General features: G+C 35.6%; 1 protein-coding gene and 1 non-coding gene across 6 annotated transcripts in view; one reads left to right on the top strand and one right to left on the bottom strand.

Annotated features, from left to right (window-relative positions):
* The window catches only part of LOC123604490 (ankyrin repeat and KH domain-containing protein 1), a 136,867-nt gene that overhangs the window by 12,260 nt on the left and 98,544 nt on the right, over positions 1–26,063 (bottom strand). For all 5 annotated transcript variants that reach the window (XM_045490660.1, XM_045490665.1, XM_045490676.1 and 2 more), the window contains 13 exons: positions 24,133–24,891; positions 18,014–18,159; positions 17,752–17,863; positions 15,910–16,055; positions 15,250–15,392; positions 14,255–14,468; positions 12,292–12,467; positions 11,932–12,094; positions 9,405–9,500; positions 8,810–8,926; positions 3,534–3,708; positions 1,410–1,866; positions 784–930 (listed from right to left, as the gene is read on the bottom strand). In XM_045490660.1, the coding sequence (XP_045346616.1) occupies positions 784–930; positions 1,410–1,866; positions 3,534–3,708; positions 8,810–8,926; positions 9,405–9,500; positions 11,932–12,094; positions 12,292–12,467; positions 14,255–14,468; positions 15,250–15,392; positions 15,910–16,055; positions 17,752–17,863; positions 18,014–18,159; positions 24,133–24,891 (2,851 nt within the window). The remainder of the gene's footprint in view (positions 1–783; positions 931–1,409; positions 1,867–3,533; positions 3,709–8,809; positions 8,927–9,404; positions 9,501–11,931; positions 12,095–12,291; positions 12,468–14,254; positions 14,469–15,249; positions 15,393–15,909; positions 16,056–17,751; positions 17,864–18,013; positions 18,160–24,132; positions 24,892–26,063) is intronic.
* Positions 4,638–4,744, top strand: LOC123581902. Its single transcript, XR_006704077.1, has one exon. It is a non-coding gene; the product is annotated as a U6 spliceosomal RNA (small nuclear RNA).

Genomic DNA, 26,063 nt, shown 5'->3' with positions numbered 1-26,063 from the left:
CCATCCAGGCGCCCCTAGATGAGCGAAGATTTCTAATAAATTTTAACTTGATAAACAAGCCATGTCCTGCAATATGAGTAGTATGTGATACCAAATATCACATGATCACAACTGAGCCAATGGTTCTTGAAATTCGCTTTGATATATACAGGCTTTAGATGACAAGCATGTTTCTGGGATGGATTATGCTCTCAAACCAAGGTTTTACTGTACTTTTCTTTCTTCTTTCCTTTTCTTTCTTTCTTTTTTGAGGGTGAAGGTAGTTTTATTTTAATTTTATGGGCTCTTTTTCCCCCTTATCGGGATAGCAACTGTACTAGTTAATAGCAGCTAGCCAGTTCTTTAGGATATGTGGTTCTCTAGTGAAGTCTAACTTTATTTAAACACTGTATACAGATAAATTTGATTGTTTGAACCAAAATGGGATCATTAAACAAACCTTGTAGTCCTCACTAATAACATTGTGATTTTCCTGTCAAACGTAGAATCTTCCCTGTAAGAAGCTTGTGACCATTTTGTATGGTATATCTGGAAACAACTGTAGATGTTATGTTTTAATAAAACATTTTTTGTTATTGTAAAGCCAACATTTTTTTGTGTCATATAAAATATATATGCAAAATTTACATATGGCTTCTCATTTTACTTTAGCCTACTCTGAATTTAGTGTGACACAAATAATAACCACATTCGAATGATTCACTAATTAACTGGGTAACTACCTCATTAGATAGAACTTACATGGTCTATGAAAGTTAAAAAGATAAGACTAATTCTACTTACCTTCGTACAACTTCTTTCCACCCTTCTTCTCTTTTCTGTCCCCTTTTGGGGCTAGTCAGATTCAGCTTTATGTTAGGAGAACTTAATGGCAACGGCACTGACTTATAGCTTGTTGATAAGGAATTAGTATTTGTTTCACTTTCAAGTCTGAGAAGAAAGAATTATCAAGTCCAATAAAACACATTTTAAGATAGAAACTCAAGAGATTAGTCATTTATACACAAAGTTACATTGAAATATTTGAATTAAAATTTGGCACATCAAATTATCAACAATTCGGAAAGGCAGAAATAGGACAAAGAGTTCATCATCTACTTTAGTATTTAAATGGACTCAGAAGCTCAAAGTTGGACTACAATCAATAAAAATGACACAGTTAAAATAAAATCAAGGTATGCTAACTTTTTCAGCTTCAAAATTGAATCATAAACATCTCTAAAAATCTCACTTCATAACGTGCACATGATTAGGATATTAGTGAATTTCAGGTTTGAATACTGCAGTCAGGCAATGTGGTAGCCTTACGTTGTGTAACGTAATTTGTGCTAAAAAATGTACTTTAAATTCTTGTGCCAGGCACGAGAAAGGAAAGGTGGATGGAGAGTGAACAAATCAGAAAAATTTACCGTGTTTGAGTTTTGGAAGTGGCATTACTTGTCTTTTCTTCTTGGGAATGGAGAAGAAGTGACGGGTATCTCCTATCACTGGAGGAATTCACATCCATGGTGAAATTGAACTCTTGGCTTTTACCGCCACTGCTACTCTCACTGTTGCAGTCTGTGCTGTCCAAGTTGTCGGAGTCACTATTCCCACCTGTACCACCACCTCTGGGTTCTCCGTTTATTTTATTTTTATCAGCTTTCTGCTGTGCCAAGGGTATGTGTTGTTCTGGTAATATTAAATGTGCAGTGGGAGGGGTCTCCTTCGTTTTGTTCTTCTTATTTTTCCGATTGGTGCTGGGGGTCGTCACCACATTGGCCCTTTTTTTCCCAAACACGTTTGTAAATGTTGCAGATGTTGCAGAGATTCCAATGGTGGTGGTGGTGGTGGCACTAGGAGGGTCTATGGGAACTTCTTGCTCCACTGAAATTAGCAAAAGGATAAAAAGCACACTGAGAGCACAGAACTCAGAACAAGTTGTGACAAGATATACATAATAATTCAGAGTAATTCACTTCCTTAAGTCATATTTTCCTTTCATCAGTATTCACTAGTAAATAAAGAAATCTTTATTGTTGTTAGAACAAAAATACTATATCATATTTTGATGTGTAACTTGGTATAAAACATTCACACTATAACATTCTTTTTTTTTTTTTAAGTTTTTATTTATTTATTTAAGTAATCTCTACACACAACGTGGGGCTCGAACTGATAGCCCTGAGATCAAGAGTTGCATGCTCTTCCGACTGAGTGAGCCAGGTACCTCTTATACCGTAACATTCTTTTTTTTAAAATATGAAATTTATTGTCAAATTGGTTTCCATACAACACCCAGTGCTCATCCCAACAGGTGCCCTCCTCAATGCCCATCACCCACCCACTCCTCCCTCCCACCCCCCATCAACCCTCAGTTTCTTCTCAGTTTTTAAGAGTCTCTTATGTTTTGGCTCCCTCCTTCTCTAACCTCTTTTTGCTTTTTTTTCCTTCCCCTCCCCCATGGTCTTCTGTTAAGTTTCTCAGGATCCACGTAAGAGTGAAAACATATGGTATCTGTCTTTCTCTGTAGGACTTATTTCACTTAGCATAACGCTCTCCAGTTCCATCCATGTACCATAACATTCTTAAGATCTGAGGTGTTAGTCTCATGAGTTAACCAAAACTCACGATACAGTTTGAATTCAGGGAAATTTTTAGTCTGACTACTGTAGATAATGCTGCTGTAAACACTGGGGTGCATGGATCTCTTTGAATTAGTAGCTAGAGAGTATTATGCTAAGTCACAGAAACACGAATACCATATGATTTCACTTATATGTGGAGTTTAAGAAACAAAACAAATGAGCATAGGGAAAAAAAGAGAGGCAAACCGAGAAACAGACTCTTAACTATAGAGAACAAACTGATGGTTACCAGAGGGGAGGTCGATGAAGGGAGGTGGTGGGGGGATGTGTTAAATGGGTGATGGGGATTAAAGAGTGCACTTGTTGTGATGAGCCCCAGGTAATGTGTGGAAGTGTTCAATCACTAAATTGTATATCTGGAACTAATATTACACTGTATATAAACAAACGGGAATTTAATTAAAAATTTTAAATTCAGGGAAATTTTCACATAGTATTTTGGAATTAGAATTCAAATAGAGAACAATTATTTGCCTATTACAAACACTACTAGAATGTACAAAAAACAACTCTGAGAATAATGAACCTGTATAGCTTTGGGCCCAAGTCTTAGCTCAAAATTTATTTAGGAACTGGATCTCTCCCCAGTTTCCAAATGGAGGAGGAAAGGGTAGGGAAGGACCTGAACAGAAGCTGGCAAATCTCTTTACTGTATTACATGTAGGACATACCTGATGTTTTACAAAGGGACTTAAATTACAACTGAAACTTCAAATTACATGCTTGCCTTTACCCTTTCTGTTTCTATCACTTTACAATGTAAATTATTTAGAAATATTTACTATGAAAGCCAGTTGTCAATTCCAGATTAAAATAATGAATATCTAACTAGAATTAGACTAAAAGTACTCAAAATGAAGTTGATGAACAGAATTTTATCATTAATTTGAAAGAGTCGTTTCTTACCATCTTCATCATTCTCCTCTTCATCTTCATCCTCTGGTAGTTCTGAATTCTCCTTAGGTTTGTTTTCCTCATCTTCTTCCTGTTTCCTTTTCTGCTCCTCTTTTTTCTTTTTTCTCTTTTCTTTCCTTTTTTCTCTTTTAGCTGCAAGAGCCTGCTTTCTGCTCTCCTCTCTTGACTGAAAATTAAGTGCAGGTGTATCATTTCAGCAATAATACAATTATTTAAAATAAAGAATGGGTGGGGAACCCGGGTGGCTCCAACTCTTGATTTCAGCTCAGGTCATGATCTCATAGTTTGTGGTTTGAGCCCCTGTGTCTGGGCTCATGCTGAAAGCACAGGGCCTGCTTGGGATTCTCTGTCTCCCCCTCTCTCTGCCCCTCCCTGGTTCATGCTCTTTCTCTCTCTCTCTCTCTTTCAAAATAAAGAAATGAACAGTAAAAAAATAAAATAAAATAAAATAAAGAATGGGTATTTTTGCTTATGACATGAGGCTTCCCATGGATACCAGTGTTAAAACACATTTATAAAAGCACCAAAAGAAAAATATAGATAAGCTAGATGCCATCAAAGTTAAAAGTTTTTGTGCTACAAAGGACCCATCAACAGAGTAGAAATACAACCCATAAAATGGGAATTTTTTTTTTTTTTGCAAATCATACATCTGGTAAGGGATTTGTATCAAGAATAAAGAACTATTATGACACAGTAATAAAAAGACAAATATAACTCAATTCAAAAATACACAAAGGACCTGAACAGACATTTTCCTAAAGAACATATGAGTAGCCAAAGCATATGAAGACAGTTGCTCAATATCTACTAGACATCAAGAAAAAGCAAATCAAAATCACAATAAGATACCCACTCCATACCCACTAGATGGCTATACTCAAAAAGACAGATAATACCAAACAGCGGTGAGGGTATGGAGACATTAAAACCTTCAAACACTTGCTGGTAGGAACATAACATGGTGCAGCTGCTTTGGAAAACAATCTGGCAGCTCCTCAAATAGAATTACCACATGCTCTAGCAATGCCATTCCTAGATATACATATATACCCAAGAGAAATGAAAACACATTCATACAAAAACTTGAACACTGTGCTTGCTTTGGTAGCACATACACTAAAAACCCTCTAACAATACAAAGATGAGCATGGCCCCTGCGCAAGGATAGCATGCAAACACATGAAGTGATCCATATTTAAAAAACAGAAAGAAAGAAAGAAAGAAAGAAAGAAAGAGAGGAAGAAAGAAAAACTTACATACCTATGTAGTAGAAACAACCTGAATATCCATCACCTAATGAATGGATGCATGGGTGTGTATGTGTGCACGTGCGTGAGAGAGAGAGAGAGAGAGAGAGAGAGAGAGGGAGAGAGTGAGAGGGAAAGAGAGAGAGTGTGCTAGAGAGAGACAGAGAGATGGGATACTATTTAGTAATAAGAAGAAATTAAGTATTGATATATGTGACAACATGGTTGAACCTTGAAAACATTATGAAGTGAAAGAAGCCAGTCTCAGAGGAACACATACTGCATGATTCCATTTATGTGTAATGTCCAGAATAGGCAAATCCATAAAGACAAAAAGCAGATTAGTGGTTACCTAGGATGGAGAGATTGAATAAAGTGAGTGACACTTAAAGGGTGTAGGGTTTCTTTCCAGGACAGTAAAAATATTCTAAAATTGGCTGTGGTGAAGAATGCACAACTCTGAATATGCTAAAAGCCACTGAATTGTATACTTTATTTATTTTAAAATATTTTTTCTATTTTAGTTTTTGAAGTAATCTTCAAAATCTTTAGTTTTTGAAGCCCCCAACATGGGGCTTGAATTTACGACCTCAAGATCTAGAGTTGTATGCCTACTGACTGAGCTAGCCAGGCACATTTCAATCGTACACTTTGTTTATTTATTTACTTATTTATATATTAATGTTTATTTATTTGTTTTTGAGAGACAGAGAGAGAAAGAGAGAGACAGAGAGAGAGAGGGAAAGAGAGAGAGAGCAGAGGAGGTGCAGGAAAAGAGGGACACAGAGAATCCCAAGCAGGCTCTGCGCTGTCAGCACAGAGCCAGATGCGGGGCTCAAACTCACGAGCTGTGAGATCATGACCTGAGCCGAAAACTGAGTTGGGACACTTAACTGATTGAGCCACCCAGGCACCCCTCAATTGTATATTTTAAATGGGTGAATTGTATGATAGATGAATTGAATGTACATGTATGCAGTATCTGTTTATTTGACTAAAATTCAGCTATCATGATCTTTATAAAATTCTAAAACATTTCACTTTAAAAATATTAACCAGAATCTATTGTAAAAATTATTTTTCTACCTTATAGAATTTTTTAAGCCACATACAGAATTCTGATCACTTTTAGATTTTGCTGTGATTAGTACTATAAAATGTCATTTTTTTTGGAAAGGAAAACATGGTAGTAAGTTGCCTAGCATCATGATGAGAGTTTGAAACACATCAAGTTATTCGTTCTTCTATGGTAATCAGGTAAAGCATTTTCCTCAATACTATAATTTATCATTTTGAGGCATAAATTGATTACTCTTTGATTTACCTAAATGAGAGGTTGGCAAACTATGGCCTGAATACCAAATCCAGTCTGCTATGTTTGATGGCCTAAAATCTAAGACTGACTTTGATATTTTAAACGGTTGAAACAAATAAAAAGACTATTTCGTGACACTTGAAAATTATACAAAATTCAAATTCCATTGTTCATAAATAAAGTTCTACTGGAACAAAGCCATGCTTGTTCATTTACCTATTGCCTATGGCTGCTTTTGTGCTCTGATGGCAGAGATGAGGACGTAGGACAGACACCATATGGCCTGCAAAACCTAAAATATTTACTATTCGACATTTTATAGAAAAAGTTTGCCAATCCCCTACGTAAATGAGAAACAAGTGAAAGAAGACATTGCACATTTAGCTAAATACGGAATTTTATCACTCTGTTGGCATAAGAATAAACTGGCTACCTATTTAGGGAACTGCTGACCATATTCCTGAGAAGTTACACAAAAATCAAAATTATAGACATGAAAACTACCTTAGCAATCATCTAACTATGAACTTCACTTTATTTTAAAATGAATATAACTTTTTTTCCCTTCTGATCTTACCTGTAATCAACTTTATCATGGAGGTGCTAAAATTTAATTTTCTAATGATAAGACTTTAAGGTTTACACGTTTCCCCCTATTAGCAGCAATGAATGTCCTTGTAAGTTCACATCTTCGAGCATTTGTCTAATTATTTACCTGAGGCTAAATTTCTGCAAGTGGAATAGCTGAATAAGGGTAACCACCCTTTTAATTTATTTGTGAAAGCATTTCCATTAATAGTCATAGCAATTTATACCATACAACAAAAATCATTCGCTAGAGTGCTAATCTATCCACACCTTCGCCATCAGTAGCTATTATCAAATCTTTAATTTTTTTTTTAAGGTGTATTCATTTTTCAGAGACAGACAGAGGCAAAGTGTGGGGGGGGGGGGGAGGGGCAGAGAGAGAGGGAGACACAGAATCTGAAACAGGCTCCAGGCTCGAGCTGTCAGCACAGAGCCTGACGTGGGGCTCGAACTCACAAACCACGAGATCATGACCTGAGCTGAAGTCAGACGCTTAACCGGCTGAGCCACCCAGGCGACCCCCAAATCTTTAAAGTTCAAGCTTTGCCAATCTGCTTAAAAAAACAAAAAAAATTGAACATTTGTATTTCTTTTTCTGTGAATTACCCATTCACAGGATCATTTTTTATTCTGGGCAAGTTATGTTTTTCTCATTGATTTGTAAGTGACCTGTTCTTCTGGTCTTATAAGGTTTTTTTTTTGTTTTTGTTTTTGTTTTAATTTTAAACTAAGAATTGGTTTCAAAATTTTAGCATCTATCAAAATAATCATATATTTTTTCTTTTAATCATCAACAAAATATCTTCATGTTAAGCTATCTCTTGCCTTCTTAAAATAATTCTACTTGGGCATGTTATTTGTTCTTTTAATGCAACTTCTGCATTGAATAGCAACACCCTCACTTTCCAGGTAAGCAGACTGAACTTCATGTAAGCAATCTTGTTTTTGAAACCTTTTCCATTATACCACACATCCTAGGATATCAGACCCTTACTCTTTTTTTTAAAGTGTTTTATTTATTTATTTTTGAGAGAGAGCACAAGCAGCGAAGGGGCAGAGAAAGGAGACAGAGAATCCCAAGCAGGCTCTGCACTGCTAGTACTGAGCTGGAAGGTGCTTAATCTCACCAACTGGGAGACCATGACCAGAGTCAAAATCAAGAGTAAGACGCCTAACCGAATGAGCCACCCAGTCATCCCTCAGACACTTACTCTTTAAGTGAGGATCTAATAAAACACTTATAGCATAAATATTATAATTAGCAAAAGGTTTCTAATGCTTTACTAAATATTGTCTTTTTTTTTTTTAATTTTTTTAATATTTATTTTTGAGACAGAGAGAGACACAGCATGAACAGGGAAGAGGCAGAGAGAGAGGGAGACACAGAATCGGAAGCAGGCTCCAGACTCTGAGCTGTCACCACAGAGCCCGACGCGGGGCTCGAACTCATGAACTGTGAGATCATGACCTGAGCCGAAGTCGGACGCTTAACCGACTGAGCCACCCAGGCGCCCCTTTACTAAATATTTTCTAATACTAACGTTAGAATCATTTAGGTAGTAATCTCATTTGGTAAACTGTGATCTGCTTGAAAACTAGTCTCTCACTTTTATGGCTCAAAATATTTTTTAAGAACAAGAGGTCAGAATAAAAAAATTGATGGTAATTTAACAGTCTATTAATCATTTCCTTTGAAAGAGATATGAAGGTTATTGGTCATAAGGAGGGTAAATTTATTACAACAAATTTTCAACAATTTCTTTTTTTTTAATTTTTTAAATTTTGAGCAAGGGGGGGAAGGGCCAGAGAGAGAAGACAGAGAATCCTGCACTGATAGCGTGGAGCCGGATGTGGGACTCGATCTCACAAACCGTGAAATCATGACCTGAGCCGAAATCCAGAGTCTGACGCTTAACCGACTGAGCCACCCAGGCGTTCCTCAACAATTTCTCTTTTTTTTTTTCTTTTTAAAAATTTACATCCAAATTAGTTAGCATATAGTGCAACAATGATTTCAGGAGTAGATTCCTTAATGCTCCTCACACATTTAGCCCATCCTCCCTCCCACACCCCCTCAACAATTTCTAATAAGAAAAATTATTTTTCTTACTCACCTTTTCCAGATCAAGCTCTTTCAAAAGAATACTTGCATTCTTATTTGCTTCTGCAGCCTGTTGGTCTTTAGCCTTCACAATTGTCTCAACACACTGGTGACATTTTTTCAAGAGTTCCTACAGTGGAAAATGGAATAATATAAATATAGGAACATAGAAACAGGCCAAATAAAACTTAAGTTGATAAGCACACTGAAGTCCAGGGCATAAAGCCCAAACAACTGAAATTCATTGAGCCAAATATAAGCAATCCTTTGAGTGTAGTCATGTATCAATCTTTCATGGAAAAAAAAAAAAAAAAAAAAAGCACTATTTCTTAAAGTTTGTATTCTTAGAGACCTTTCTAATCAAGGTAACAGTCTAGTTATAAATTTTAGCTGCATTCACTGTAATTATAGTCCATAACAGGAAGGAATCCTCAAAATAATTTATCAAAATTATTATATCCATTCTTCATTTGCAAATAGAGAAACTAAAGCACAGACAGATGAGGTGATCGGTATCAAAGAGGACAAAACAAAGGTTGCTAATTGCACACTTTGGCATCTAATTCCACAAAGAACACAAATGTGTTTCAATATTCTAGTGAACCTACCTTATCTGTAATTGTTGCTATGTATCGCATGCATTCAATATCAGAAGGGAACTGATTGACTTCCTTCACCAAATACTGAACAACTTTCACATGACCCTGTGAGAAGTACAACAAAAAATGCACAGAAGAATTCCTTGAAAATTTGCTCATATGCTTAAAAACTTAAGAGTAAAAGGTATAAAGATACTTCCAGATCATTTACTAAACTTAAAATTGAAATTATGAAAATAAAAACAACATGCCCAGGTATTTCTCCTAAATTTAACTTAGCATTTCCCATTGAAAATAGAAAAACTTTTGTAGAAAACAAGTGTTTCCTAGAATAAATGTATTAATAAAAATTGGCAGTGTGAAATGAACCTTTATTTAAAAAGGAAATAGGTCCTAAAACAGAGAGATGTTCTACCTTGCAAAATATTATTTTGGGTCGATCTTAATAAACAAGGTAGATTCTCACAATTATCTGAGACCCATGACTTGAATCTAGGGAAAATGTTTTCTAAATGCTATGATCAGAGGTGAATGATCTATAATTAATTCTAAGTATCATCTACCTCAATATAACCAAACTTGCATAGTTTTCCTTCCTACCAAGTTCTAAAACATCTTCCAGAATTAGTCTGATAGTGACAAAAATCAGAAAAGTTGTTGTCTCTACGGCAGGAAATTCATTGAGAATGGGCAAGATGGAACTTTCTAGGATTACAGAAGTATTTTATGAATGTATGGGGTGTGGGTTACCCAGGTGTATACAGTTATCAAAACTCATTAAACTATGCACCTTTGGTTTGCATATTTCACTCTATGTAAATGATGCCTCAATTAAAAGGAAAGGGCAAAAACTTAAAGAATTAAGTCTAAAAAATATTTTAAGATTTTTAAAAAATATAAATTATCAAATTGGTTTCCATACAACACCCAGTGCTCATCCCAACAAGTGCCCTCCCCAGTGCCCATTATCCACTTTCCCCTCTCCCCCACCCTTAAGATTTTTTTTAGAAGATTTTATTTTTTAAGTAATCTCTACACCAAACATGGAGCTCAAACATATAATCCTAGATTCAGGAGTCGCATGTTCCACTGACAGAGCCAGCCAGGCGCCCCTAAGATTTTTTTCTAAGGCCTAAAACTTACACCATTCTCATTCAATAGCTATTTAGTGACTGCCTAATATGTGTTGGGCACTATGCTAAACAATGTACATAAAGAGTGATTGATATTCATAAAGCTTGGTCTTCCTGGGTCTTCCAGTCTAACTGGGGAGATAAGCTTTAAAAAAGTAAATACATATTTGAATGCATAATTACAAATTGGTATAAGGAAAATAATAGGGTACTATAAAAAAGAGCAAGAGGACCTTTTCAGACTGAGTGTTAGGGAAGGACTCTCTAAGTAGTGACATATAAAATGGGAGCTGGGGCACCTGGGTGGCTCAGTTAGTTAAGCTTCCAACCCTTGATTTGGTGGCTCAGGTCATGATCTCACAGTTTGTGAGATTGAGCCCCTCAGTGGGCTCTGCACTGACACCATGGAGTCTGCTCGGGATTCTCTCTCTCTCTCTCTCTCTCTCTCTCTCTCTCTGCCCTTCCCCCATTTGCACTCATGCACGTGCACTCTCTCTCTCTCAAAATAAATGAATCAGCTTAAAAAAAAAAAAAAAAAAAAAATAAAATAAAATAAAATAAAATTGGAGCTAAAAGATGAGCAGAAGTGAGCCAGTGAAGAGCAAGGGAGAGAAAACTCATAGCAAAGGCCCTCTGGCAGTTAAAAATATAGTGCATTCTAGGCCAGCAGCTAAAGTGTAGTGAGCAAAGGTGAAGGGTAGCATAAATGACTGGTATGGGGATGTGGGCATGAACCACATCCTGCAGGGCTTTGTAAGCCATGGTAAGTGGTTTATACTTTATCATAATTGTAGTGGGAAAGCTTTTAAAAATATAGCAGACAAGCAAGGTTTAACATACATACGAGACATAGTAAGTTTTTTTTTTTTTCCAACGTTTATTTTATTTTTGGGATAGAGAGAGACAGAGCATGAACGGGGGAGGGGCAGAGAGAGAGGGAGACACAGAATCGGAAACAGGCTCCAGGCTCTGAGCCATCAGCCCAGAGCCTGACGCGGGGCTCGAACTCACGGACCGCGAGATCGTGACCTGGCTGAAGTCGGACGCTTAACCGACTGCGCCACCCAGGCGCCCCCGAGACATAGTAAGTTTTTATGAAAAAGACCATTCCTTTTTGTTCCTTTTTAGGTAGAGAAGACATTCACCCGCATACTTAAATCTCGTGTTTTGCGTACAACATGACACAACTAGTCAAGATGCCAAGTGCTTTACAAACAAAGTTGCTTATGGTGAGCTACCACGTAGCTCTTAGATTTGGCCACAAAGAGAGTGGAAAGATAGCAGTGATTTATGTATGGAAATGCAGTCTATTCTCCAAGAGCAATTCATTTTTCTCACATGGTTTCAACTTAGAATTAGTTAAAAATGATTGCATTTAGCTTTCTTCCCCCACATTAAATTACCTTGCGAAATGCTGACATAAGAGGTGTGATCTTCCGGTTATCTGCTGCATCCACATCGGCACCTGCTTGCACTAGCAATTGCACCACATCAAAGTGACCACCATTGGAGGCCAGCCAAAGTGGTGTGTTTCCCTTCTTGTTTCGAACATCAATATGGGCTCCCCTATAAAGTCAAAGAATGTTAGTATAGTTTGTATCCTATGAGAAGAGGGTGACTTTCTATTTCCTCTATAAAATAGCATACAAATAATCCATTCTTTAAAATGCCAATAAAGTAAAAACAATCTGATTAATTGTAAAGGTGCTGAAAAGTAAAAAGGATCACAAAAACTTCTATACGTAAATATAAAATTTACCCACCTATTAATCAGGAGCTCACAAAATTTGTAGTGACCTTTGTCTGCTGCTATTGTGAGAGCAGTATCTCTTGAGGAAGGCACAGGGGGGGCATTGACATCTGCTCCTTTATCAAGGAGAACTCTTCCAACCTCTGCATATCCTCCAGAAGCAGCTTCCATCAAGGGGGTAAGACCAGTCTGTTTAAACCAAAAATTTATGCAAGTAAATGAATACAATTATCTTAACAGACTAAAACAACTGACTTATAAGTCGATTATATTTCTGATTTTCTCTCATAAAAGAGCTAAGCAGTATTCAGTCTTCAATTTCACTAAACAACAAGTGAAAATTGTTGAATTGAGTTAGACATGCTGAAATGAACTCACTCATCCCAACTCATAAAAAAACAATTTCGCAACTTCTATACTGTTATAAATTTATACATGAGACAGTAACTTCTCTGCACAATGAATACAGATAATTAAAAATGAATAAAAAGAAAATTAAATAAGGCACATCACTGTTCAATGGGAAAATTCTGTTTAATGTTTTTTTTTAATATTTTTAGTTTTGAGAAAGACAGAATGTGAGTGGGGGAGGGGCAGAGAGAGAGGGAGACAGAATTTGAACCAGGCTCCAGACTCTGAGCTGTCAGCACAGGGCCTGACGCAGGGTTCTAACTCATGAACCGTGAGATCATGACCTGAGCCAAAGTCAGACACTTAACTGACTGAGCCACCCAGGCACCCTGGGAAAATTTTGTTTAAAATATCTAACTGAGAATGTTAGTTTGCTAAATAACTCTGGATAAATTCCTTTAATCCTATTCAAACTTGGGAAAAGTAGATTAAAATAGCACTTCTTAAATTTTATGCATAGGTGTCTTTTGCTCATTAGTTTTCAAAATATTTGCCAAGAGACATTTCCTACTGGTATCATTTCCAAAGTAATACGGGTTTCTCTAGGACATCTAATAGATAATTGGGCCACACTAAATACGCATAATACAAAAAGATAAACTGGATAGCAGGAAAGGCTCATTTTTCTTTGTACTATGAAAAATTTAAGGAAAACTACACTCCCTAATTTCATAGATTAAAAAAATGTAAATGTTGCATTAAATTTTAAGAAACATAACTAATGCAGTTCAGAGAGAAAATATGAGAATTTCATTCAGATCTTTCAAATATGAAATGACTAAAAATTTGGCCATTCATTGTGTGATTATAATGAATTCTATATAAGCTACGCTTTTCTAGGGTTGTAAGTTCCTAATAATTCCAAGCACAGCAATTAAAAACGCCAAGATACTAACTCCTTTCTAAATGCCAAACACTCATGAAATTGTCAGAATCTGTCACGATCAGATTAGATTTTAGCTGTCTTAATTTTATAATCCAGGCAGTTCTTTAAAAATCTACATTAAAGGACTCTATATGGGACACCTGGCTGGCTTAGTTGATAGAAAATACAACTCTTGATCTCAGGGTCGTGGGTTCAAGCCTAATGTTGGGAGTAGAACTTACCTAAGAAATGAAAAAAAAAAGAACTCTACAAAATAATCTTAACACAAAATCTTATTACAGTCAAAAATGCAAACTGGAAGATTCATAGAGAGCTACTCAAGGTTGAGGTTGGAAAATGTGCCGATTCTACTTTCTTCATTGTTCTTAACAAAAGTCACAAATGATGATATTGTGTCACTGACCGCTGTATATAGCACAGTTCCCTGGTCCTGCCTTGGGCTGTCAGTTTTAACTTACAACAATTTAAAATAGCACATTCAATTTGAGTTGAAAAGCAATGTGTTTTTTTTAAGACTTTATTTTTAAGTAATCTCTACACTCAATGTGGGGCTTGAACTCAGAGCTCCAAAATCAAGAGTCCCACACTACACCAACTGAGCCAGTCCAGTGCCCCAAAATGCCACACTTTTTACACTAGAAATATACTAGAAGTAGTTGACAAGTTATAAAATTCTTACCTTTGCCCTATGTTCAACATTGGCTTTTCGGTCCAGAAGCAAACTCACGACTTCTGCTCGGCCTTGAAAACAGGCCAAAGTAAGAGCCGTGTTCCGATTGGTCTCTATTTGGGCATTAATGTCTGAACCCATATCAAGCAGCAGTTTCACTGCAGGAACGTGTCCATTCATGGCAGCCAACATCAGGGGAGAAATACCCAGTTTACTCCCAGTCCTAAAGGGAGAAATGTGCTTAGAAAATTAGGTAATATGTTGCCTATTGCATTTTAAAAAGCATAGAGAATATAAAAGATGAAAATGATTCAGTAAAAAGAAAGGTTTCTAACACCAGTGTAAATTTTATTTGTGTAGACTACTAATTAGGAATAGGAAAATCTAACTATTTATTTATTTATAGATTAATATTATTTATTGTTTATTTATTTTGAGAGAGTGACAGCATGGGGGGGAGGGCAGAGAGAGAGAGACAGAGAGAGAGAGAGAGAGAGAGAGAGAGAGAGAGTGTGTGTTTGTGAGAGAGAAGGAGAGAGAAAATCCCAAGCAGGATCCATGCTATCAGCATAGAACCCAATGCAGGGCTCAAACTCATGAACCATGAGATCATGACCTGAGCTGAGATCAAGAGTCAGACGCTTAACTGACTGAACCACCCAGGCACCCTGGAAAATTACACAATGTAAAAGATAACCCCTATTTAGAGGTTATAAATTTCCAACTATACATGATGAAGTATTTTCCGAGATGAGACCTCTCTAAAAATAGCCATGTTAGCATTTTGAAATAAGCTGTGATTACTTATAAGCACATTACAGGAATAATTGTTGGTCTTGTAACTTTAATACAATCTTTAAAAAAATTTTTCACTTTTAGTTAAAGTATACTTGATTTTAATACTATCTTAATTAAAAGTGGTATCTGTCCAGATATATAGAGGAAGACATTTAACCCCAATGTAGTAATGTACTAATCATGAATAATAAAATGAAGATACATACCTTGAATTAATCTCCGCCCCAGCATTAAGTAGAATCTTAATGATATTAACATATCCTCCAGATGCAGCTAGACTCAATGGTGTATAATCAGACACGTTCCTGTGTTCTTTATTTGCACCTCGAGCCAGCAGCAAGTCTACCACCTACAAAGTAAAATATAAAAAAACAAGTGTTCAACTTATAATGAAGGAAGCACAGAGAAATGGAACCTGTAACTTCCTTGCCTGAATATCTGGCATTTTAATTATGCCCTAGATATTCAAGTATCAGCAACTGGAGAAATGGATTAAACGTCGTATCAGGAATTTGGAGCTTTGAAATCCCAATTATATTACAATAACAAGATATTACTCTCTCTTTTTTTGTTTTTAAAATGTTACTCTTCCTACTCGTCAATTGTTGAGTGACGAATTTGCATTTCATATGTGTTAGGGTTATGGTTCATTCAGCCCCCAATAAATGTAAGGATAAACAGAAATTTTTTTGCCTAAATGGCAAGAAACAGATTCTATGAAAGGTGATTCACTACTCCCATTAAACTTAGTATATGGAACATGTCAAAACACAGGCAAGTTTTATTCATGTAGCTAAATTACTTAGTATATGCATATTTAAAATATGAGCATAATGGTTACAAAGAGAAAATTAACATTAACACACCTCCTGACGTCCACCAGAACATGCTAATGAAAGTGGAGTATCCTTAGTTCGTTCAGATTGTGCTTCTATATCGCCACCTTTATCCAAAAGGATTTCAACAACTCCAACATGCCCTGCTGTTGCTGCCAGGATCAGTGGTGTGAAACCTAAAGGAGAAATAAAAATGTCAAATTTGTGTTTTTTGCTTATTGAACCATTGTTTTCAATTTTCTATTAAAAATTTTTTTAAGTTTATTTATTTATTTGAGAGAGAGAGAGAGAGTGAGTAGGGGAGGGGCAGAGAGAGAGGGAAAGAGAGAAAATCCCAAGCAGGCTCCTGGCTGTTAGTGCAGAGCCTAATGCAGGGTTTGAACTCATGAACGGTGAGATCACGACATGAGCCAAAACCAAGAGTCGGACACTTAACCAACTGAGCCACCCAGGGGCACCTCAGTTTTCTATTATTTTAATAGAATAAGGTCATTAAGGTAGATAATTATAACCATTTAACAAACTGCTCTAAGCTCTCATTTGTTAGTGACAAAAATCCCAAAATACCTGATAAAAACTAAATGCTAAGTCAAACAAAACTACTAAAGTTTATACTCATAATGAGCTCTGGATGTTATACTTTTGGATTGAGAAGAAAGGCAACCATGGGGTGCCTGGGTGGCTCAGTCGGTTGAACATCCGACTTCGGCTCAGGTCATGATCTCACGGTTTGTGAGTTTGAGCCCCGCGTCGGGCTCTGTGCTGACAGCTCAGAGCTGGGAGCTGCTTCAGATTCTGTGTCTCCCCCTCCCTCTGCCCCTCCCCTGCTTGTGCTCTGACTCTCTCAAAAATAAACATTAAAGGGGCGCCTGGGTGGCTCAGTCGGTTAAGCGTCCGACTTCAGCTCAGGTCACGATCTCACGGTCCGTGAGTTCGAGCCCCGCGTCGGGCTCTGGGCTGATGGCTCAGAGCCTGGAGCCTGCTTCCGATTCTGTGTCTCCCTCTCTCTCTGCCCCTCCCCCGTTCATGCTCTGTCTCTCTCTGTCTCAAAAATAAATGAAACGTTAAAAAAAATTAAAAAAAAAAATAAATAAATAAACATTAAAAAAAAATTACAAAAAAAAAAAGGCAACCACAACTTGCTGTATTTCACTCATGATATATAGTCTTAATTTAAAAAAATTTTTGAGAATAATTTGGCTCTGTAAATGAACAAATCTGGATATTCTTAATTGAAATATGCATATCCACCTTTTAAAAATTTATTTATTTTCAGAGAGAGAGAGAGAGAGTGAGCGCACGCACGTGCACGCGCACACACACACGTGCACGTGCACACACACGTGCAAGAGCAGGAGGGGCAGAGAGAAAGAGGGAGAGAGAGACAATCCCAAGCAGGCTTCACACTGTCAGACTAGAGTCCGATGCAGGACTCGAACCCACAAACCATGAGATCATGACCTAAGCTGAAATCAAGAGTCAGACACTCAATGGACTGAGCTGCTGCCCAGGTACCCCTGCTTCTCCATCTTTTCACTGAGATAGTTTAGGAACTACTTATTGATAATAAAAAAGTAATTGTTTTTGGGGCGCCTGGGTGGCTCAGTCAGCTAAGCGTCCAACTTTGGCTCAGGTCATGTTCTCAAGGTTTGTGAGTCTGGGCCCCATATCAGGCTCGCTAATATCAGCTAGGAGGCCTGCTTCAGATCTTCTTTCCCTCTCTCTCTCTCTCTGTCCCTCCCCTGCTCGCTCCCATTCTCTCTCTCAAAAATAAATATTAAAAAAATAACAATTATCTTCTAAACAGGCAGACACACACAAAAACACACACGAAAAAACTCTGAGGCTTTACTTCTGACTGACATGTCTTACCTTTTTTGTCTCTGTGCTCAATTTTAGCATCTCGTGCAATGAGTACAGACACAAGTTCTTCGTGGCCACCTGCACAAGCTAATGTCAATGCTGTGTCATGATTGCTCTCAGTCTAAAAGGAAAAAAGGTTGGTTTTTGTTTACAACGGAATTATCAATTGAAGAGCAAATAATTCTTATTTGTACAATGAATGTACAACAATTTTCTTTTCCAAAGAAAATCAGAATTTGCAAAATAAGTTTAAATAAAGCAATCTACTCACATGTGCATCAATGTCAACTGAAGGATACACAGGGGGCATAGACTGGGAAGCCACATTGCTTGGAGACTGTGAACAGGGTTCAGGTGTAAGACATTCTGTGGTCTGAGAGGAACTGTTTGAACCAGTGGGCACTCTGCTACTCACAGCTGAAAAACAATATTCACATTGCTGAATGCTACTTGAAAGAATGAAGTCATTTGTATACAGAAAAACACAAAAAACAGAAAATTTTATAGCAGGAATATAACATAGTAGTCAAATCACAAGCTTTGGAGTCAAACGGACCTATGCTTAAATCCTAGTTCCACCACTTTCTGATTTCGGGCAAGTAATTTAACCTCGGAGAGTCTCAATTTTCCTCATATGTAAAATGAGGATGATAATAATAGTACCTGCCTTGAAATATTGTTGGAAACACCACTTGAGATGATGCAGGTAAAGTACTTACTAGCATGGTGCCCATTATTTAGTGAATATACAACAAACGATAGCCTTTTATGCTGTCAATAGGGAAAAAGTAGTTTGCAATAAATAATAAATTTTGTATCTTAGTTTGTAAAAGGTAATTAGATAAAAACATCCTAAAGACAATACAAAAAAAGGGGGGGGGGGAGAGAATACATAAAATATTTCTCACATAAATAGCAGAGAATATGTTTTAAAATTCAATATTTACTTTGAAAATTTGCTAAAATGCATCAATGTCTGAAAATAAAGCTATTCTTAAAATGAACATTGGAACTTTTATTAGAGATATCAGTCTGGTGTTTGAAAACTGAGTTAACTTACATTCTATCTTTATGTCTCTGCATACTGCTTATGTTTCTTAAGAGACAGTGTTAACCCCACAGAGGGAGAAATGGGACCTATTCAGAGGGATGTTATGAGTTGTCTGCTAGGTAAGGAACAAAAAACATTTAAAACACACAGTGTTTGGCACATGTTAAGTGCTCAATAAATGTAAGTATCAGATATTTTATAGGACTTTCAGTACTATTGTTCACTGTATTGAAAAATATAAACATTACTACTCACTTAAGAAAATACTCAGAAAAAAACATATAACCATTAATAATATGAAAAAAAAAAAAAAAAAAAAAGACAAAGCTTCAGTGATAACAATAACCTTCTCTTACCTAGACCAAAAATCAAAAACACAGGTCTCAACAGAAAATGTAATCATTTCACATGCTGGAGAATGTTTAGTCTCTAGAATTTTGATATGACTGGATCCTAATCAAGGATACCATTCACAAGAAAAAATGAGTAAGTTTAGTATACTACTTCTTAAATAACTTGCAAACTTAAGATGTTCAGATATATTTCTACATGAGCTGTCCCGCTCTCCTCCCCACCAATATATATAAAATTGTCTTGGCCATATGAATTTCTATAGCTTCTATCATGGTTACGAATAGGAATAATTATTATGTATTTTTGTTTCACGTATAAGAATGTGCACAATGGAAACAAAGTTTAATAAAAATTTTTTTTGTCATCAATGAATTAAAAGCAGATAGTATTTTGCTATACCTCCTCAAAATAGCAGATACGTTTGGAAAACAGCTCTAGAAAATAAGACACTAAAGAGTAATATGTAGCTTCTCTGTAATAATAAGCTTTTAACAGTAGTCTCATAATTATCCACATATACCTTACTAACATAACTACTTTTTTTATCATCATTATTGATGTTGTCTATCCATGTTATCTCCTTTTGTTATTATGAAAAACAGATACTTAAAATTTTTAAATAACTGATTAGAGCACTATGTCAGATGTGATACAAAAAAGACTTCTTCACAGAGATGGTTTTTAAAAAATACTTTTGTGCATTTAACAGCTCTATTACCAAAAATGTGTTGTTATATCAACTATCATACATTTTTGTACAATATTATCCTAGAAACATTTTTTCCTCTTTGCAATAATGACAATCAGAAACATTCCACAAAAGTGACTTTAATAGGATTAATTACATACGAAAAGTAATGAAGACTAGAAAGTAGCAAGATTTAAAAAGGTACATGTGGAATAAAGGTTTTATTAACATAAAATTACACCAGGACTATTACATTTTCATAAACCCTAAAGCGTTTCCTACCTCTGAATGAAATGTCTCTGAAAATGACTAATACAGATTGCTGCCACAAAAGTCACTATACAATTCAAATTAAATTTATGCACTATCCTAAAATGGGGTGATAGAAGAACTAACTGCAATATTCTACTTAATTCTTTATGAAATTTAACATGGTTTTGTAGGCAATATGGAAGATAATAATAAACTTTACTATATAAAAATCTCAGATACTACGGGTACATAAACTATGCTGTGAAAGTTTAGAAAATTAAATTACCATAATCTGTTTTATATAATAGTAACTTTAGTAAATATATACAAATAAATAAAAGCCTATAAGTAAAATATTAACATTAGAAGAAATTATTTAAAGATATTTCATTGCAAATTCTCTCAAAAATAAGAGGATTTCCTAAGTACCTTTTTATTCTTAAGATTATACTATAAGATTACTTAAAGCAATATACTTTTGAACAAGAATTTGTTTTTTTTTTTTTTTTTTTTTTTTAAATTTTTTTTTTCTTTCAACGTTTATTTTTATTTTTGGGACAGAGAGAGACAGAGCACGAACGGGGGAGGGGCAGAGAGAGAGGGAGACACAGAATCAGAAACAGGCTCCAGGCTCTGAGCCATCAGCCCAGAGCCCGACACGGGGCTCGAACTCGCGGACCGCGAGATCGTGACCTGGCTGAAGTCGGACGCTTAACCGACTGCGCCACCCAGGCGCCCCTGAACAAGAATTTGTTTTAAGAGAACCTATTAAGGTGCCAACAACACTAACAATGCGCTAGCCACAAAACTATATAAAACCTTACATATATATAAAATCTTTATATAAAAATAAGGGAAACTGTTCATTTTTTTAGAAGTCCAAGGGAATAACAAATATCTTTAAGATAAATCCAGAACTTCAAGATGAATCAGATGCATGCATATTACACTTAAGGTTTTTAAACATGGCTGAACTGAGTTTAAATCTTGGCACCTAGTAGTAACTTAATATCCATATGTCTTAGTTTTTCAACAGAAAAACAGACGTGGGAAAAGGACCTATTTTATAAGATTATTATAGGTAGCCATGAGATAATGTATATAAAGCATTGAGCACAGAGCTTAGTACATGGTAAGTGCTCAATAAATGTGAATAAATTGATATTATTTGATTTTTAATTGATCTTTATATATTAATGATAAAATTTTTACCAGATGTTTCTAGAAATGCTCAATTGTCAAAGCTATTTTGAATTTTAGATTTCTAAATCTTAGTTCTATACATTTGAACTGAGAATCACTTGTCATTATGATAACTTCTAAAAGCCCAACACTTATTTTTACAAGGAAAGGACCTGAAGAACCATGCTCCCAATCAAGAGTTTACATACATTCTGTCTGGGACTATATCAAGTATGACACATACAAGACTATACACTAAAATACTAAGTTAATCAAGTCACCGTCTTACTAAATTACTTATCTAACCAACTCATTTACATGAAAATATTTTGCCATACAAGCAATAAAGAAAAAAAATACTCCTATATTTAAAGAGCAAAATTTATTGCTATTATTTAATGGATATTCTCTAAAGTAAAACTGTAAGATATACAGTATTCTCTCCTTTATTAAATACAAGGGAGGAGAACTAGATTTAATTTGGGTAAAATTAATTACATCTTTGGCCTGATCTATAATCATTATTAATATATTAATATAGCATGCAGTCGTAGAATTAGGTATTCACCTAATCCACCCTTGTCTAATTTCTTTCACCTTCAATAAGGAAAATTAAAAGAAACCGGGACTTAATAAAATAACATTTTTTAACTTTAAGTGAGAAAGTTTGTCATACTGAAAAAGGAAATTTAATTGTTGCTATATATTTTAAAACAGATAACCTTCATAAAAATGGAAAATTTTTATATGAAGATAACTTTTGTATTTATTGGTTGATTTATATGTGAAAGCTTGTTAATAAAAGAATATTGTACAAAATGATAGGCCAACTATCACTAGACTAATGTCTAACAGAAATTAAATTTTCATAGTTTATATTAACATATATAAATAAAAGATGTTTCTAAACAAATATTTTGAACTTTATAAAAGACCATTTCAATTTGACAAATAGTTGAATGAAATAAAGTTTCACCTCCCATACAAGAACCACCCATAAATACTACCATAAAGTTAATATCTTCAAGTTCCTTTTAGAGCTGTTTCTACATTATTAAAAAAAAGAAAAAAAAAAAGACAGGTTCTAAGTTACAACAAAGCTAGATTGAGCAGTAATGTGGGTTTCATAACTGCAAACTGAGTATATAATTACAAACATTATAATGCTACTTATAGAATCCTAAGTCTTAAAGATTTTATTCCCATATGATTGGTTTCATTATTATTATTCATATTTGTACTTGACACTCAAACATCTGCTTATATTAGATTAGAAATTAGAACTATAAATGAACTCTTAAGAGTTTATTCATAATTTATAACAACTCTCAATGCTAATGACATAAAGTTCATTTGAGTTAAGCGACTGTTGGCTGCAGGTATAAAAAACCCAAATTAAAGAATAAAGAATCTAACTTCTTAAAACCTTTCCCAGCATTTTTATTCTCTTTCTAGGAAACTAAGATATTCCTCTTCTGCACAGTGATACTAATTACGTATCAGAGGAAACTCATAGGCAGTATCACAGTTCTATAACCATTACAAGTCATATACAAGCCCAATATAATTCCTGATTTAAGTAAGCTTATTCCACATTTTTAAAGATTCAGCAAAGATTAGGAAGGCTAAAAGCTCACAAAAGAAGAAAGGAAACTGGGATAGCATAATTGGGATGGGAAGAGGGGAGGAGAATATGACAAGAGGAAACAGACAACAGTAAGGAAAAAAATGTTGCAATCAAGAGACAGAGGACTGGCCTGCCTTTGAATATCACTCCAGCTACATCTTAGTTCTTGGTCTTCATCCACTGTCAACAGCCATTCTGGCTGCATTTCTGAACTGGGCTCTCATGGAGGTGATACATTCACCAGCCATCTTTAGGAAGGTAAATGATTAATTGCACTGTTTTCCCACTGCTGCAAGGACAATGAAAGGGAAAGTAAACTTGTGCACCTCATTTCAAATCTAGTTGTAATTTTCCACACAACAATAAACAGAAACATATACTTTAAGGTTATCAGGCCTTTCTTTTTCTCTTTTCCTGTGTGTATGTGTGGTGTCTTTGTCTGTGTGCTTTCATCAGGATAGTAAATATGAAAATCCCAATCTCCAAATCATCATCCAGTTGATGATAACTTCAGGGTAATTTGAATCTTCTGACCACAGATACAAGAACATGGAATGCGTAGTTTTCTCTGAACATCCCTTTTAATTACAAATATTAAAGTGATCTAATATAATTATAAATAAAGAGAAAGCCATGTAATTTAGAATTACAATTTCCACATATGAAAATCAATAGCAGGAAAATTTAACGTATAATCTTATGTGAATATCTCTAAGGTCTACAAAGAAATTCTATTTAGAGGTCTCCTACCCAAGATACAACACAGGGTATGTTTTTGCTTATTTGTTTAAAGCAGTCTCTACACCCATCATGGGGCTTAAACTCACAACCTGGAAAGCAAGCGTTGCATGCTCTACCAACTGAGTCACCCAGGTGCCCCCACAGGGTGGTTTCTTTTTTTTTTTTTTTTAATTTAATTTCATTTAATTTAATTTTTTAATGATTTTTTTCCCCCACAGGGTGGTTTTGATACCAAAGTTCTAAAATAAAAGATCATGTCAATTTTATTTCTTTGCCTTTGCAAATAACGAAAAAGAAGAGAGGAAAACACACTTTTGTGCATTAGTGCTGTCTGGCTTAGTTAAATTCACTTCCAAAACACCTCCAGGAATAAGTAATTTTACAAAGATAGGTCTACAATGGAAAAGTACCAGGTTGGTGTCTTTGGAGGGTCGTGTAAAGAAGTTGAGCACACAGATTAAAGAGAAATTATTACAGATATATTTCTTAACCCACCTGCTATCAGGTCATCAAGAGTGTCGGTAAGCGTCTGGGCTGGAGTTGCAACCATTAGTCCATCTGGTTCTTGAACTAACAGCCCCTGATCATGTCCAGTAATAGCAATCTGAGGCTGTCCTATAAGCTGATGATTACCTGATACTTTCTGAAGTTCAAGAGAACTTGTCCCATTAGAACCTAAGTCACCGGAAAAGTTACACTGTGGAGATGATAAAGGCTGGACTGGGACAAAATCAATTTGTGCTGCCGATGGTGGAGACTGGTGCTCATCATCAACATCGTTATCTTTAAATAAGAGTGTGTCAACCTGAGGTAACTCTGCAAAGTGATCCTCTGGGAGACTACCATCTCCTTCCCCTTCTGGGAAGACTCCGCTATGAGAGCACTGCTGCTGTGGAGATACTGTGTCTTTCTGACCTTTGGTTTCCAAGTATTCTTTGGTAAATTGCTGCTGTGTTTTCATCTGCAACTGCCTTTCCACTTTCTGCAGTTCCTTCAGTATTTTCTTCTTCTTCTGGACTTGCTCTTCTCTGTTCTTTTTAAGTTCTTCTATCTTATCTTTGTTCAGAGGTTCACCTTGAATTAACTCCAGTGACTTAAGCTGTGCTTTTTCAATAGCACTAATTCTTTGTCCCAGTTCATTCAGCTTGCCTTCAGTCTCCTCTACTATGCACTCCAAAGGCTGGTATGGGTGAAAAGGTGGCAGTACGTCCTGATCTGCTACCTGCAGGGAACTGGACTTCTGCTTGGATGTACCTAAGCACATGAAAAATGTTTGAAAAAGTGCCATGCTAAAAAAAAAAAAAAAAAAAATCAGCTCCCCCTCCCACACACACGGACCTCCCTCCCAAACCCTTTTAACTAAGGCTGTAAAATGAATGTTCAAAGACTCACACCGGTGGGAGGCAGATTAAAGACTAGACTCCTCTATTTCACATAGCACACGCTGGGATGTTGCCAATTCAAAAAATGGGAATTTTTTAATTAAAAAATCGAATCTCTAGGATAGGAGGATTCTGGAAATTAAAACAGGTCCGGGAGAAAGGAAATTAAAGAGGAAAAATCTCGAAATTTTGCTTAGTAGATTGGACTTTTAAAGAACGTCAAATCTAAAATAGTGTCAAAATAGCGTTGAGGATATCATCAGTGTTAGCTTAACTTTTCAATTGTTTCTTCACAATATTAACTGTGCAAGTAAAGGTTACTACAGGAAACTGTGACTTATAAATCAAAGTAGTGAAAAGTATTTTTCAAGTGGCCAAAACCTTTGTCTTGTTACATTAAAATACAGCATGAAATCAGTTTTTTCAGGACCTATCCTAAAATTTTCCACTAATAAGTCTTTAGCATTTCTTTACCTGAAAACTATATTAAACTTAAGTCACAAAGGACAATTATTCTGAGTTTAAATAAACTCTTCATGTAAAAGTCTATGAGAGAAACTGAGTATTACCTAGGAGGAGCCAGGCTTCTCATATAGGATTTCTCATACTGACAGTGTATGTTAAAAATGAAGTAAATGTGTGTTATTTTAAGATTTTGGATTGCACTTAAGTTACTCCCCTCATTACAAAATAATTATCAATATTAACAATCCTAACATTGGGACATAAAATGGAAAAAAATATATACAGTAACTACTCTGAGGCATACTCAAGGCTTAATCCTCCTGTTTAGGAAGAATTGGGACTATTCAGCAATAAAAAGGAACAAACTACTGATACATTCTATAAGGGGGATGAACCTTGAAAACATTACACTAAGTGAAAGGAGACAGTCACAAAAGATCACATATTATGCAATTCCATTTATATCAAATCTATAAAGAAAAAGGCAAATCTACAGAGACAGAAAGAAAAGTAGTGGTTGCTTGGGGTTATAGTAGTGAGAAGGAAGAATGATTACAAACTGGCATGAAAGGTCTCAGA

Source organism: Leopardus geoffroyi, chromosome A1, assembly GCF_018350155.1.
Source record: "Leopardus geoffroyi isolate Oge1 chromosome A1, O.geoffroyi_Oge1_pat1.0, whole genome shotgun sequence".
NCBI classification, from domain to species: domain Eukaryota; kingdom Metazoa; phylum Chordata; class Mammalia; order Carnivora; family Felidae; genus Leopardus; species Leopardus geoffroyi.
Note: the sequence above shows the minus strand (reverse complement) of the source record. Positions and strands in the feature narration are given on the sequence as shown.